This window comes from Silurus meridionalis, chromosome 5 (genome assembly GCF_014805685.1).
Source record: "Silurus meridionalis isolate SWU-2019-XX chromosome 5, ASM1480568v1, whole genome shotgun sequence".
Lineage (NCBI taxonomy): Eukaryota > Metazoa > Chordata > Actinopteri > Siluriformes > Siluridae > Silurus > Silurus meridionalis.
In genome coordinates this window covers 12,650,594-12,665,676 of record NC_060888.1, presented here as the reverse complement: position 1 = coordinate 12,665,676, position 15,083 = coordinate 12,650,594, and the positions used below count along the sequence as shown (strand labels likewise).

The window sequence follows — 15,083 nt, the reverse complement described above, 5'->3', positions numbered from 1 at the left end:
GGGCTCTTTGGAAAAAGGAACTTGAATTCCTGAACTTTCAAGGACTTTTAAATCTTTAACAAGAGGCTGTAAAATGGCATCAAATCCATAATTCTTAACATCTTGTGCATGAAATAATGACAGTAAATGAATATTCATTAAACTTGAATTCAGTTTTGGTGGGAAATTCCTGAGAATAAAGTAAATCGCTCCAATTTTGTGGATACCTTGCTTGGAGCCCAGATTTGCAGATTCAAATTCATCATAAAATAACTGTATTTGAAGTGCATTTTGTTGTTTACTGAAAAGTGGATGGTTTTTATAATAACTTCCGTCACAAAAATCTTTATAGACACCGTTACTCTTACTTGGATCTGACATATGTTTATATATCTCAGAATTCCTACAAATAAACTGCAAGGTATCCAACAAGGGAATGTAAATGAATTTGTCAGCTACAGGGATCTGATCATATGTCCGTGTCACCGATTCAATCTACTATCAAATCTTACCCCTAATTTGATCTCTGCAGGGTCAACTACAGCCCATTTTTCTTTGATATATTTTTTCCATTTGGTTTCTGTATTTAGCTTTGAGAATGGATTACTAAGATGATCAAAACAGTGTTCTATTTTAGATGATGTTGCAAAATCATCAGATGGAAGTTGATTCATCACCTCACTTTTGATATTTGAATGAATTTCATGTACCAGTTCTTCCAAATCCGATACTACAGATGTTACAACACTGGTTGCTACCCCACTGTTTTGCAATCTAGCAATAATGGATGCACACATTTTTTGAGTTTCAGTACCTCTCCTTTTATCATTTATGGATGATGTCTCTGGTATTTCAAGATCATTATTTAAATCTGTCATTACCTCAATCTGTTCATTATCTTCATCAGTTAGATTCTCAGTCACAATTTGGTCTAGGTAGTCATTTCCATGAACACTAAAGTGTTTTCGAAATCCAGCATAAGTCATGAAGCTATGTTTACAGTTGTTCTGTGCACATTTCAGGTTTAATTTTTTCCCTGGATAGTAAGCATGAATAAGTTTTAGGTGACAAACAAGTTTATTGATTTTAGAATGTACCAGTTTGCAAACAAAGCAGCGAAACATTTTAATCTAGCTTAAGTAATTCAAAAGTTTAGCTCGTAGGTCTTTAACCCTAGGGGTTTCATGGACTGTACCAAGATCTATCTTGTAGATAGTTGTCTGGATGAATGTATACATTGCACTTAAGCAGTGGGGGTATGACACGCTAAAGACAAAGTATGCTTTAAAAAGTACATCAAAAGCAGCAAGAGAAGACTTTGCCTGACATGGAAGAAGCTTTCCGTCCAGCACGATGTAAAAATCATGGATGATGTTCTTCGCTGAGCCAACTGCAAGGAGATGTGGTTGAAGGCCTTCAGACTTGTTAATGTGTTCAGTTAGACTACGGCAAGCCTGAAAAAAAAAATTTAAAACATATAACCCAATACATGACCCATGACAGCTCACTTATGTTTCCATGCAAACCTTGTGAAACTGCACAATGTGGTCCATTGCCTCTCTGATGCTGATCTTGGTGGATTTGTTCCTACCACCAGGTGAAGGTGGCAAAAGGTAGGCCAGGAGTAAAATAGAGGACATGTCGCTGTCCCATCCTGCAAAAAACAAACAAACAAACAAAAAACAAACATGTGAATTAACAGAAATTAGCTGATTGTGAGTAGCAGAGAAATATTAACATTATCTTTACAGAAAACCTTACCTTGCCAATCGGAACCCTCATCTTGACTGTTGCCCTGGGCATCTGAGAGCAGGTTTGTCAGATGCAAGGTCGAAGTAAGTGTTCTTGCTTCTGCAATGATCTTGGGCTTCAGACTGTCCCATTGTTCAAGAAGTCTGGAGGATGTTTCTGTTCCAAATTGGACATCAAAATCTTGAAGTATCTGCAACAAATATGAATTAACATTACTAAACAATACAGGTCCTAGACAACACAGTTTTTCACATGAGCTATATTTTCTCCCATCATTGTACTCATCATCTGTATCTTACCAATCCCTTGGTGTCAAGAAATCGTGGAAAAACTGAAAGCACTGTATTGGACTTTGCTGCATCATGAATAAGGAGCTGTCTGTGCTTGAATGTGGCTTTCATCTTCTCAAAAATCAGGTCCTTTTCTGCACAATGATTCATGAAAGATATCGCTTCTTTGCATTGATCACCCTCTAACTGCAGTTCCAAATGGTTGCAAGTTTCTCTATAAGCTGTTGGTCCTCCACTGCCCTCACTGTCTGATGTTCCACTTGACCTGGCATCCTTCTTGCTGTGGTGTCCACCATGGTGTTTGCTTTGCCGCAAAACTGTTTTGAGTCGCCAAGATATGTATCCTTGGTTGCTCTTAGGGTCATAAAAATGTTCCTTTGCATAAAAACAAAACAAAAAAAAAGCTGATGATCAAATCAAACAATTCTTAACTTGTCATTGTTCTAGGCATGGCTGAGAAAGTGAGAAGAGTTCCTTAAAGCCATAATAAATTTCATTTAAAATTTTCCTATTAGGTATTTATAACAATGAATAAGATGTTAAGTACTTACATATCCAGTTCTTGAGTATGGATCCTTCAGTGATGGGAACAGAGTTACAATTCCCAAGGCACAACGAGTTTTTGTTTCTTTAGAAGGGACACGGCTTTAAAAAGAACAATAACAATATTAAAATATGAATTTATCTACAAAGTCTGATAGTTTAAACGATGCTTACCCTTCTTTGTCAGTAATGTGCAACAACAATGTTAACCAAGTGTCGCGGGCTGAGTCTGTGAGTTTTCCATGTTCTTTATATTCATCCAAAATCGCAGGTCCTCCAGCATTTTCCACTAAAATGTTTCTAACAAACTATAATCAAAGACACTGTGTTCTGTAATGCATTCATAATATTACAAAGTCAATAACTGCTATACAATCCAACTAGTAAATTATGATTTTTACCTGTTTTGCCTCAAAAAGTCCATCAAGACGAGGTCTCTTGGAGCTTGGTCCAGCACTGTCATCAGTCTCAGACGACACTGAGAACATTTAATACATTAAATTGAAAGTATGACTCATTTTATGATCAATTTCTAAATGGTTGTCAACAAGATGTTTTAAAAATACTTAGAATGAGGAAATCTCAATGTTTGGTCATGTTTTTAATCTCCAAATCTACAGTATGTTAGGGAAAGCTCTACAGCATATAACTGTTGTAGTTCCTTCTAGTTTTTCTTTTTACTATTTTAATGTATATCCATTTCTGTACATCACAGCCACACCTACCGGAAACTTTGTCAACAACTCTCCATAGGATATCATGTGATCTCTCCTCCAGCAAGTCAGTGAATACATCTTCATCCACCTCAACACCAGTGTCATCTTGTAACATCAGATCTTTCTCACTTATTGAGAATTTCTTCTTAACTGTGGATAAAAGGAGACAGAGAGATTTATTCTAAAAACAAAACAACTGATAGCATGCTACAGTGCAATAAGCATCAATATGAGTACATTTTAATTAATTTAAATTACATACCTTGAGTCATTAAACTAGTGTAATCTGCTCCATCTACTTTTATCAGCTTTTTCTTTCCTCCGTAGATTACTGTGAACAGCATTGTTACTAGTGAAAACAAAAACACCAAACCATTAACTTAATCATAAATCGTTCAACGTTTGATACAAAAACTGCCGTTAATTCGGTATGCTTTCTTTAGGTAACGTTACACGTATCATTACAGGCCACAAAGACCATACGACTTGTAAAACGTTTAACATTTAACTTAAAACTAATGTTGGTGCGTTAGCATCTGTTCTTAACTCGCATGCGCCACTTGTTTGCGAAGCACGTGACTCGCGTCTTTTTCAAACAAAGACCGGAAACCGCTGGCTCGTTGCTACTTTAATACATTTACAAAACAACCAGTATGAGAATAAAACTGTCAAATTAAAATAGTGCATAGCGATTGATCAAACAAATAAGTTACACCGTCATTTAACCTCTAATGATCTTTCGGAAAGGTACACACTGTGTAAGATCACTAAATACTAATACTGTTACCCACAAAATGATAACATTAACTTAGATTTTGATTTTGTCTTTATTTCTCTCGTGCTGAACTCACAATGAACACATATGGTTGTTGTCGTTGTTGTAGTTTAATTTTAGTTGAGTACTTTGTGCACATTCATGTGTACAGATGGGTGTTTGTGTGTGGTCAAACTGTAAACCCAAATAGATTTACCAATTACAATCAAGTATTGTTTACATCACCTATTAAATTTCTATAAACATTCAAACATCAACTCTAGATAATAAGCATTAAATTATATGCTTATAAATCAAGATATAATAATCCCTATAATGCTAATATCACAAATTATAATCAACAATTACATATGTGCATCAAGCATTATTCACGTTTCTAAAACAGTCTCTGTGTTACAAACACATACTAAACTTTATCAACAATAAGCAACATATATTGCATGAATATTTCAATAAGCAATATAAAAGAGAAAACAACAAATGTTGAACCAGAAGTGTATAACATTAACCGTTTAGGCGCTAATCGCAAGTAGCTTGCATAACATATCAGAAACTATCAATTCACTTGAACAACATGTGAATTACTCACCACGCTGGGAATATAGTTTAAAATTATATTTTCAAAACTGGAATCTTTACAGAAGTTCAGTGAGGTTTTAACATTAGAACAACATGCATTTATCTCTGTTCTTTTTTTTTTTTTTTTTTTTATAAGCTAACGCATGTGCTCCCAGAATCCGTGTCCTTAAAGGGGCAGCACCCAACAAATACATTTACAACATATAGTTTATCAAGAAATAATGGCATTCGCGTATATTTGCTATGTAATATTTGAAGCTAATCCACGTGTTTATTCACTTAGGCTTACCTGATGCGCGTGGTGCTCAGATATAAACGAACTCCAATCCAACGAAATCCATGCAGTTTCTTTATAAAAACATGTAAAACAAACGTATTTCTTTTAATAAATATAATTACACCAAATACACCACACAATTTATTGAAAGATGATGCAAACATAGCTAACGTTACCTTTGAACTGCGTACTCATCTCCTTGTGGTCTTCCAAATGAAGAGCCGTTTAGGATTGTGGGAAATGCACCGCTTACAGAGTTAAAAGTTTAACTCTGAAAAATAACTCTTTTTATAGATGCATTTTAACCCCTAGAGAATTAAAATGTACTCCGGGTTTAACACTGGGCAACACCAAAAAATGTACACCATAAATTTAACTCCAGTAAATTTGCTGTGCACCATCAATAGGTAGTAATTAATTCATGAAACTTTTTAATTAATAAAATTGAAAACATGTGCCCAACATGTATGTGAGGGGGAAGTGCACTTCCCCTCAACATTAATGGGCTCTATTTTAATCATGAATTATAAAAAGGCATGAGGAAATGTCTCACCTACAGTTTAATCTCACTATTAAGAATTTTTTAATAGGATAATATATTAATCCAAGCATTAGAGCACACCTTTAGCATTCTCTTTTTTCATTACAAAGCTAAAATCCCATGCTAACACTGCAGTCTTCAGCCACAGGCTGAGGTAAAATGGTCTGACAGCTTACCTCAAAAGCATTTCAACCTTTTGGCTCAATACACAAAAGCAAACCAGGAACTGCTCAAGGCCAATGAAATATGTGTTTGGTCATGGTGTAATAATGTGCAAGACTTTATACAGACCTTGGTTAGCAAAACCAAGAACAATATCTTGACAAACTGTCCAGCTGAAAATATTCATCGTTGGACTCACAAAGAGTTATAGAGTTTTACATTAGAATACAAACTTTTTTGGGAAAGGTATTAAAGGAACTATTAGTTAGAACAATTTTGGTATTTTATTTTAGAGAGTGATTTTTTAGGTATGTTTTATATTTAATATAAAACAAAGTATTTTCTCTCTACATTGTGGGACACAATGTAGTGTCTTTGATATTGTTATGGTTCCTTGCAGTGAGATTTTTTGCAGTGAGATTTCCGATATTCCACCATCATCAGGGACGTGTCTAAAGGGGTGGCACCAGTCTTCCACAAAATATGCTCCCCCCTCCCCCTTTAGCAGACTGAGCAGAACAATCTAATGTCATATGCTAATCAGAGCGCTAATGTCATATGCTAATCGGCAGCGTAGCGCCACTTAAAATAGAACACACCTACTTACTGTCTGGTTCACTGCCAATTATTTCCTGTATATTTGCAATGCCATTGGATTAGAGTGCTGTCAATTCTACAGCTCAAAGAGGATAAGCACGATTCACAGGCTGCAGACCATGTCTTTGATCTTTGTAAGTATTAAATTCAAATTATAGGCCTATACATACATTATATATATATATATATATATATATATATATACACACACTTGACGTTTCCCATGGACCCCCTCTGTTTGGTTCTCGACCCCCCCATGCAACCCCATAAATTCTCCTTGGATTTTTATAATAATTATAATCGTAAAAACAACAGAGCAGGATACAATAAGAAACTTTTTCCCATTTTAATTTTTGGCATATTGAGCTATACCTTCCCAATTGTGTACATACCTGCTGACATATTAAGTGTCAAATGGTATGCAAACAACTTTTTCTTTTAAATCTTAGTTATAAGATTTAAAAGATCTTATATTTTACAGAAGATGGTCCCTGTTTTAATTAGGTTAAGTAAATGAATCGGAAGCCTAGTTTTTCATCGTAAGAAAGTGTTGGACGCTAGGTGTCGCCCTTGTGTTCTCTAAAGGCACTCGCCCTCTTTTTCCTGCGGCATATTATGTTCTTTTTCGGTCTGTATAATGAAAGCGGGGTAAAAACTGTGACGACAGTAAATAAAAAATAGTATCACAGCAACAAACGTTTCAACAATCTTTATGAAAAAAAACAAATTTTTTATTTACAAATATATTAGATCTCGCAAATATAAGCACAAATATCTAATCCACTTATAGGTAAAATAGGTTAACAGCCAAATATTCCAGCCCTTCTTTCTTCACCTTCACCTGCATGCAATCCTAAAGCTGCATACACGAAGCCTGCGTCAGAATAACAGTAGACGAATCAATATAAAGCAATAAAAACGTCTAAATAAATGAAAATCCAGATAGATAGACAGATAGACAGACAGACAATATACCTGCAAGGCAGCCCTGTGCAAAGATGCATCTGTGTTAGTGAACCACATTTTCTTTTCAAACCTTATCAATCATATTGTGACCTCAACAATAAATACCATTAAATATATTTAATTTTATAAAATTGTATAACCTATACTACTCATGTACTTAAAACAGCAACATGTGGCCAAACCTGCTGCTTGTATTTTTTCTTGGCCTTTCTTTTCTATGACGCTCGAGTAATTTTCAGAATCATAAAATGTACAAATATCAACATCAGTTCGCAATAACCATGCTTTTACATACGTCAACAATCATGTCATATTTACCAATCAAAAGAAAACTATTTAAGGCAAGGAGCTGTGATTCCTCAAACGACCATTGGTTCACATGAGGGAACTACAACGAAAACGTTAAGCTTATTACAACACTGTTTAAAAAAAAAAAGGAAAAAAAAAATGTTGTATAGAAATAATGGAGCTCTCTCTCTCTCTCTCTCTCTCTCTCTCTCTCTCTCTCTCTCTCTCTCTCTCCAGTAAGATCCACTTCGCCATCCTGGAGGATCTTGTTGGCCTGGTTTCAGTGCGATTTTTGGCCATGCCCATTCGTCATTGTAAGGTCTGATTGGCTGAGAGGCTTGCGGGTCTTGAGAGTGGTGCGCGCTGGGCTCCGTGTTCACTAGTGAACACAGATTGCGTATGGTGAGCTGCAGCTACAGCCTCGTTCGGAACTAACCAGACTCATCCACAGCCTGTATTTTTTTCTAAGTAGCTACATGGACACCATCATAGGCTAAGTCAACAGTGAATTTACTTCTATGTCGTTACTTTAAATGTGGATTGCCTACAGCGACTGGACTGAAACCTGCTAAGACGGCTCATTTTATGTATGAAGAAATTTGCGTGAATCTACCAGTCGCTTAAGGCTGAAGTACTCGGAGCTGACTCGTTTGGAAATACTGGAGTACCGTAAAATCCACTTATCACCGATTCCAGCAAGATCATCTTTACTAGCGTCACTGTTTCTGGATTCGAGCAATATATATTTACCTTATTACTCTCTATCTTGATTCTCCACGGGTTCATTGGATTTGGGCTTCGAAATACAGGCCAGTCACGGACTGAAGAGGAGAGGCATGTTTTTTTTAATTTATTTTTTCATTTTTATATAACATATTGGTTTTCCTTGCCGTAAAAGAATGCCATGAACAGAATGCAGAACAATTTAATTAACCATGTATTTTGTAGGACGTCAGGTTTTGCGTTCAGATTAAAACATTTAAAAGAATTACTGTATCATTCGAAGCATAATTTGTAGACATGTATATACATGGCGACTGTTTTTTCTCATTGTCACAAAATGGTCGTCTCACTGAATGGCTCTCTGGTACGATATTGTTTTTCATATGCGCGGATTTAGCCTTATTTGTATGACTTTTTAATACATTCTTGCTCTCGTTTACAGTATATTCGTATTTCTTGGAGTGCTCAAAATTTTCGATGACGTAAAAATTGCCATCATGAAAAGAGCGATGGAATGAATGGAAGTTGTCCTTCAGCATCAGCCATTCCGATGAAACCAGTTAGGCATTTTTAAGGCCGTGTTTCCTACATCGTTTTATTAAGCAACATAGAAACAGATATCCGCTGCGATGTCTGTTATGGTTGAATCCTTGTCGGCTTTTAATTGAGAAGAGAAAGACATCAACAGGTTTTCTTCGCTCTACAGACATGGATTTCGTACGAGTGATGCTGTGCGTCTTGGCGTGCTGGAGCACCGCCGAGGCCGTTTTCAATCTGAAATACACAGTGGAGGAGGAATTGCGCGCAGGAACGAAAATCGCTAATGTTACTGCGGACGCGAAAGTGGCTGGATTCGTGCTTGGGAATCGGCAACCTTTTTTGCGTGTAATTTCCAATTCAGAACCACGATGGGTAAATCTAAGCCCGGCAGGACTGCTCATCACTAAACAAAAAATCGATCGCGACTCTGTTTGCCGGCAGACGCCAAAGTGCATAATTTCTTTGGAGGTAATGTCCAACTCAATGGAGATATGCGTGATTAAAATCGAAATCCTGGATGTGAACGATAACGCGCCCCGATTTCCCACCAGTCATATCGACATCGAGATCTCGGAAAACGCCGCACCTGGCACGCGGTTTCCCCTAGAGGGGGCAAGCGACCCAGACTCTGGAAGCAATGGCGTTCAGACTTACACAATCACCCCCAACGATATTTTCGGACTAGAAATCAAGACCAGGGGAGATGGGTCTAAAATAGCCGAGCTCATAGTAGAAAAGACACTTGACAGGGAAACACAGTCTCATTATACGTTTGAAATAACAGCTAAGGACGGCGGAGAACCACCAAAGACTGGGAGTGTACAACTTAATGTCAAAGTAATTGATTCCAATGATAATAACCCTGTGTTTGATGAGCCTGTTTACACTGTTAATGTGATGGAGAATTCTCCTACAAATACATTAGTAATAGACTTGAATGCCACTGATCCAGATGAAGGAACAAATGGTGAGGTTGTTTACTCATTTATTAATTTTTTGTCTAATCTGACTAAACAAATGTTCAAAATTGACCCCAAAACTGGAGTTATAACTGTTAATGGTATTTTAGACCATGAAGAACTGCGTGTGCATGAAATAGATGTTCAAGCCAAAGATCTGGGTCCAAATTCAATACCAGCTCACTGCAAAGTCATTGTCAATGTAGTAGACGTCAATGACAACGCACCGGAAATTAAGCTATTGTCTGAAAACAGCGAGATGGTTGAGGTTAGTGAGAATGCACCTCTTGGATATGTTATTGCACTGGTCAGAGTTTCAGACAATGATTCAGGTGCAAACGGGAAAGTGCAGTGCAGACTGCAGGGCAACGTGCCTTTTAGACTCAATGAGTTTGAGAGCTTCTCCACTTTACTTGTGGATGGCCGACTAGACAGGGAGCAGAAAGACATATACAACCTGACTATTTTGGCTGAGGATAGTGGTTATCCCCAACTGAGAAGTTTAAAATCTTTTGCAGTGAAAGTAACAGATGAAAATGATAATCCACCTTATTTCACAAAGCCACATTACCAAGCAATGGTGTTGGAAAACAATGTCCCAGGTGCATTCCTACTTGCGGTGTCTGCTAGAGATCCTGATCTGGGAATGAATGGCACAGTGTCTTATGAAATCATCAAGTCAGAAGTTCGAGGAATGTCTGTGGAGTCATATGTTACTGTAAATTCAAATGGGGAAATCTATGGGGTCAGGGCTTTTAATCATGAAGATACACGGACATTTGAATTTAAGGTCTCTGCAAAAGATGGTGGAGATCCTTCATTAACAAGTAATGCCACTGTGCGCATTGTTGTTTTGGATGTAAATGATAACACACCTGTGATGACGACCCCACCACTTGTTAATGGTACTGCAGAGGTTTCCATTCCCAAAAATGCTGGAGTGGGTTATTTGGTAACTCAAATCAAGGCTGATGACTATGATGAAGGAGAAAATGGAAGACTGACATATTCTATTTCAGAGGGGGACATGGCATACTTTGAAATTGACCAGATTAATGGTGAAGTGAGGACCACAAAAATATTTGGAGAAAACACCAAGCCTTCTTATCAAATCACTGTTGTGGCCCATGACCATGGGCAGACATCATTATCTGCTTCTGCATACATCATTGTTTACCTCTCTCCGGATCTTAACACGCAGGAGCAGATTGGGCCAGTAAACCTGTCTCTTATCTTCATCATTGCTCTGGGTTCCATTGCTGCTATTTTGTTTGTCACAATGATCTTTGTAGCTGTGAAGTGCAAAAGGGATAACAAGGAAATTCGCACATACAATTGCAGGTATCTTAGTTACTTTTAAGTATATTCTTTGGCTTTACTAACACAGCATGATGCCTGTTATTGAGTGATTTTCATTGTAAAATATGCATGTGCGATATTTTCAAGTAGAATGTAATGCATGTTTGACCTCATGTGGTTTTGTGTGCATGTGACATAGCCCTACTGGAGTGTAGTCAAGCAGTACATATAGGGACATATAACTTTGTATAACTACTGTGTGTTTATAGTGTTTGATATATTTCTATCAGTTTTAATGTCATTTTTCAGGCTCAGGCAAATCTTTTAGAAATGTAAACATAAAAGCCTTACAAGTATTAAAAAAGTATTTACAAGTGTTAATACTTTTCCAATACTACTCCAACCTGTAAAGAATGCTTCAGCCAGTTTTCAGTCAATGAAAAGAGTGATAAGAATGATTGATTGTTACCCAGTGTTTTATATAGCCATCATTTATTAACTAGGTGCATAAAGCAATTAGAAAATCTATAAAGACAATGTGATAATACAACATATGTTAATGCATACATTCACATATGACAGTTATTCATTTGTAAAAAACATAAAAAACAAAATATTTTGCATATACTTTGTAAGCTGATTTCCCATTACCACATTACAATGCAGTATTTTCATGTACATTTATTTTGAACACAATTTTTTTTCACACAGCATCATCAATACTTCTACACTTCTACAATTTTAACATATATTTTATTTTATATATATATATATATATATATATATATATATATATATATATATATATAAAGGTGTATATATATATATAAAGGTATTCATAAATTTGTGTTCCCAACTTTATTAACAAAGACCTTTTGAATAAAATAATATTGTAGAGCAGGACAGATTTAAGGTTAGAATTGCATATATATTTTTCAAATATTTGTGACCCCAAATGCACATATATGCACTTTTGTGTTTTACATTTATTTATTTTCTCCAGAAAAAAGATAGGTTCTTTCCACTTGCTAAGTTGGTGTTAATGAAAGTGCATTTGCAGTGTTTTTTTGTGCTGTGTGAGATGTGTGGGATTGCCTTCATTTAAAATGAGAGAAATGCATAATATATTTACTTTTTATTATAAAACTATAACAAGGCAGAGGCAAAGAAATGAAATATTAGATTAAACAATTTACAATTTTCAGATATATGCTTTTAGCCTTAGACACAAATCAATGTTCAAAAATAAAGAAATAAAAATAAAGAAAAAAGCATTTTCTTTTGCGTTTTTCAGGAAACATTAAAGCTTCCACAATTTGTTTGCTTTGAATAAGAATAATGATTATATACATTACTGTAATTTTTCTTAACAAGATCCAAAAAAAAGATCCCGTGGGAAAGTAGGAAAGTCAGCTGGGAGAGATGATTTACACTGTTTATACTGTTAACGTGATGGCGAATTCTCCTATATTACATTAGTAATAGACTAAAATGCCACTGATCCAGATAAAAGAGCAAATGGTCAGGTTGTTTCCTTATTTATTAATAAAGAATTGAAATACACTTTGGGTAAAGGCCAAAGATCTGGGTCCAAATTAAATTCCAGCTCACTGCAAAGGGATTGCCAATGTAATAGGTGTCAACAACAACACACCAGAAATTAAGCTATTGTCTGAAAAGAGTGAGATGATAGAGGTCAATTAGAATGCACCTCTTCTACAAGTTAACACTGGCTGAGGGTGGAGGAAAACAACGAAAGACTGGGAGTGTCCAATTTAATGTCAAAATAATTGATTCCAAAGATGATAACGATATGCTTGATTAACCTGTTTACAGAGTTGAACACAGTATATATACACAACATAAACAAATACATTAATAATAGACTTGAATGCCACAAATCCAGATGATTAGTGCAATAGTATTTAATGAGAATAATAGTAAAGTCAGCTGGGAGAGATGCATACTATACAAGACTCAATATTGGTTCATGGCTAGTGTGAAAACAGTGCAGATAAATCATGCTCTGTTGTCAGTCATGTACTGCATTTGCAATCTAATGAATGTGGTTATCATAAATACAAGCACAGTTATGTACTAAAAGTGTTCATCTTAAAAGACACAAGTGTGAAATGAAATTTGAATACTGTTGCTTATTTTCCTGACTGTTTTTCATTATTTGTTACTTTGTGTGATGCTGGGGTTTTGCATGTTTGCATTTTGCTGCTTGTTTTTAAGTAAAACTGCAGTGCATGAAACTGCAAACAAATCACAAATGTTGGCTCCATTGGTGGCTAGAGGTCACTGTGGCTTTGCCAAATGAATATCAGTCATTGCCAAGAATAGAAGGAATAGACACCTTGAAGCATCTTTATTTAAAAAATTTTTAATTTTGCCTTCAGTGTTCAGCATAGACTATATTTTTGTTGTCTTGCAGTTTATAGTTTTGGGTGTGTCACAACAGGAGGTGTGGCATTAAAAATTAAATAGAAAAAATAGCTTTACTGCAGTTGGAATCTTGTGCCCTCAGTTTATTGTGGAATTGCATTTGCCACATAACTAATTTGTTTCGCTGATTTTCCTGGTCTTTTGCGGATAACACGATAGACCCCAAAACGTACAGTAAATTGTTTTTATGGAGTTTTATGTTGAAATAATAAAATGTATTAATAAAAATTAAATTTTTAACTATTAAATAAAGTAAAACTTTCTTTCAGCTTCTCCCTTAAGGGTCGCCACAGCGGATCATCCGCATGTTTGATTTGGCACGTTTTTACGCTGGATGCCCATTCTAACGCAACACTCCCCATTTATCCGGGCTTGGGACCAGCACTAAGAGTGGCTGGGGTTGGTTCCGTGACCGGGGATCGAACTCGGGCCGCAGCTGTGAGAGCGCCGCAAAGTAAAATGTTTAAATCCATAAAGTGCTGTATACAAAAAATGGCATTTTCGGGGTGCCGTCCGTTTATCTCAGTTTTTCATTTACTGCGGGCGGTTTGGAACGTAACCACAATAAATGTTTATTGTTAAAAACACGAATAGAAATTAATTTAATTTAATAAATGGGGGATTGCTATAGTGCTTAGCCAAAATAATTCACTGTGATGTGTTTAAATAAAATATACTCATAGCTCTTCATTGCAGTGATTCTTTTAGATATATTCATTGTAATATCTGTAAAATTATACCATTTTCTCCAGTGAGCATGAAAATATCTACAATGCCGGCATAGATTATCACTGCAAATGCGTGTTTTTTTTTTTTGTGTGTGTGTGTGTGTGTGTGCTTAATTATAAAAATAGGGCCCTGCATGAAGAAGAGCACTGCTTTATTGAGTCTGTTCAGTTTTTTTTACCTGCACAGGGTGACAGAGTACTCATATGGCAACCAGAAGAAGTCCAGCAAGAAAAAGAAATTAAGCAAGAATGATATTCGCTTAGTGCCACGTGATGTGGAGGAGACGGACAAGATGAATGTGGTGAGCTGCTCATCTCTCACATCGTCGCTGAACTACTTTGACTACCACCAGCAGACGCTGCCACTGGGCTGCAGGCGCTCGGAGAGCACCTTCCTCAACATGGAAAGCCAGAACTCAAGAAATGCCGCACCGAACCATGGTTATCACCACACCTTCCCTGGGCAAGGGCCACAACAGCCTGACCTCATCATCAACGGCATGCCACTGCCAGAGGTGAGAGCCACTCTAAATCATTTAGTCTGCATGAGATTTTAGAATGCCTTTGGTCAAAAGAGGAATAAGTTTTCTGTGTTAGTGAAACACATGTGGGCAAAGCATTTAAGGATCAGTTCCAGGGGAGTTTTTTGTTTTTATGAACTCATATAAGAAGAATATGTGGAGTGTTGTTCTTATTAGGGCTGCAACAACTATTCAATAAAATCCATAATAATCAATAATGAAATTTGTTGTCAACAAATGCCATTATCGATTAGTTGGGCTGCTCAAGTTATAGGTAAGCATGACGGCAAAATAACACGGCCGTTTGCAAAATGGCGGCGAGTACAGGTCAACCAGCCAGAAAAGTGTGCATCTAAAGTCATCCAAGGCATAGGAGCATTTTATATTTAACGCAACAAAG

The 15,083-nt window shown here is 36.4% G+C and overlaps 2 protein-coding genes across 4 annotated transcripts in view; one reads left to right on the top strand and one right to left on the bottom strand.

The window, feature by feature from the left end:
- Positions 1 to 470: 470 nt before the first annotated feature.
- LOC124386181 lies at positions 471 to 5,845 on the bottom strand. Its single transcript, XM_046849851.1, has 11 exons — positions 5,088 to 5,845; positions 4,924 to 4,982; positions 3,543 to 3,629; positions 3,290 to 3,430; positions 2,966 to 3,042; positions 2,739 to 2,872; positions 2,573 to 2,666; positions 2,031 to 2,396; positions 1,741 to 1,921; positions 1,506 to 1,633; positions 471 to 1,433 (listed from the first exon to the last, which is right to left on the bottom strand). Exons 3-11 carry the CDS (start codon positions 3,622 to 3,624, stop codon positions 1,110 to 1,112), a joined length of 1,527 nt encoding a protein of 508 aa, XP_046705807.1. The 5' UTR covers positions 3,625 to 3,629; positions 4,924 to 4,982; positions 5,088 to 5,845; the 3' UTR covers positions 471 to 1,109.
- A 2,789-nt stretch (positions 5,846 to 8,634) lies between these two features.
- pcdh19 (protocadherin 19) overlaps positions 8,635 to 15,083 on the top strand; it is a 156,144-nt gene continuing 149,695 nt past the window's right edge. For 2 of the 3 annotated variants that reach the window (XM_046849298.1, XM_046849296.1), the window contains exons 1-2: positions 8,635 to 11,028; positions 14,332 to 14,677. In XM_046849298.1, the coding sequence (XP_046705254.1) occupies positions 8,897 to 11,028; positions 14,332 to 14,677 (2,478 nt within the window). In that variant the 5' untranslated portion in view covers positions 8,635 to 8,896. The remainder of the gene's footprint in view (positions 11,029 to 14,331; positions 14,678 to 15,083) is intronic. The other variant, XM_046849297.1, reaches the window with a different exon arrangement.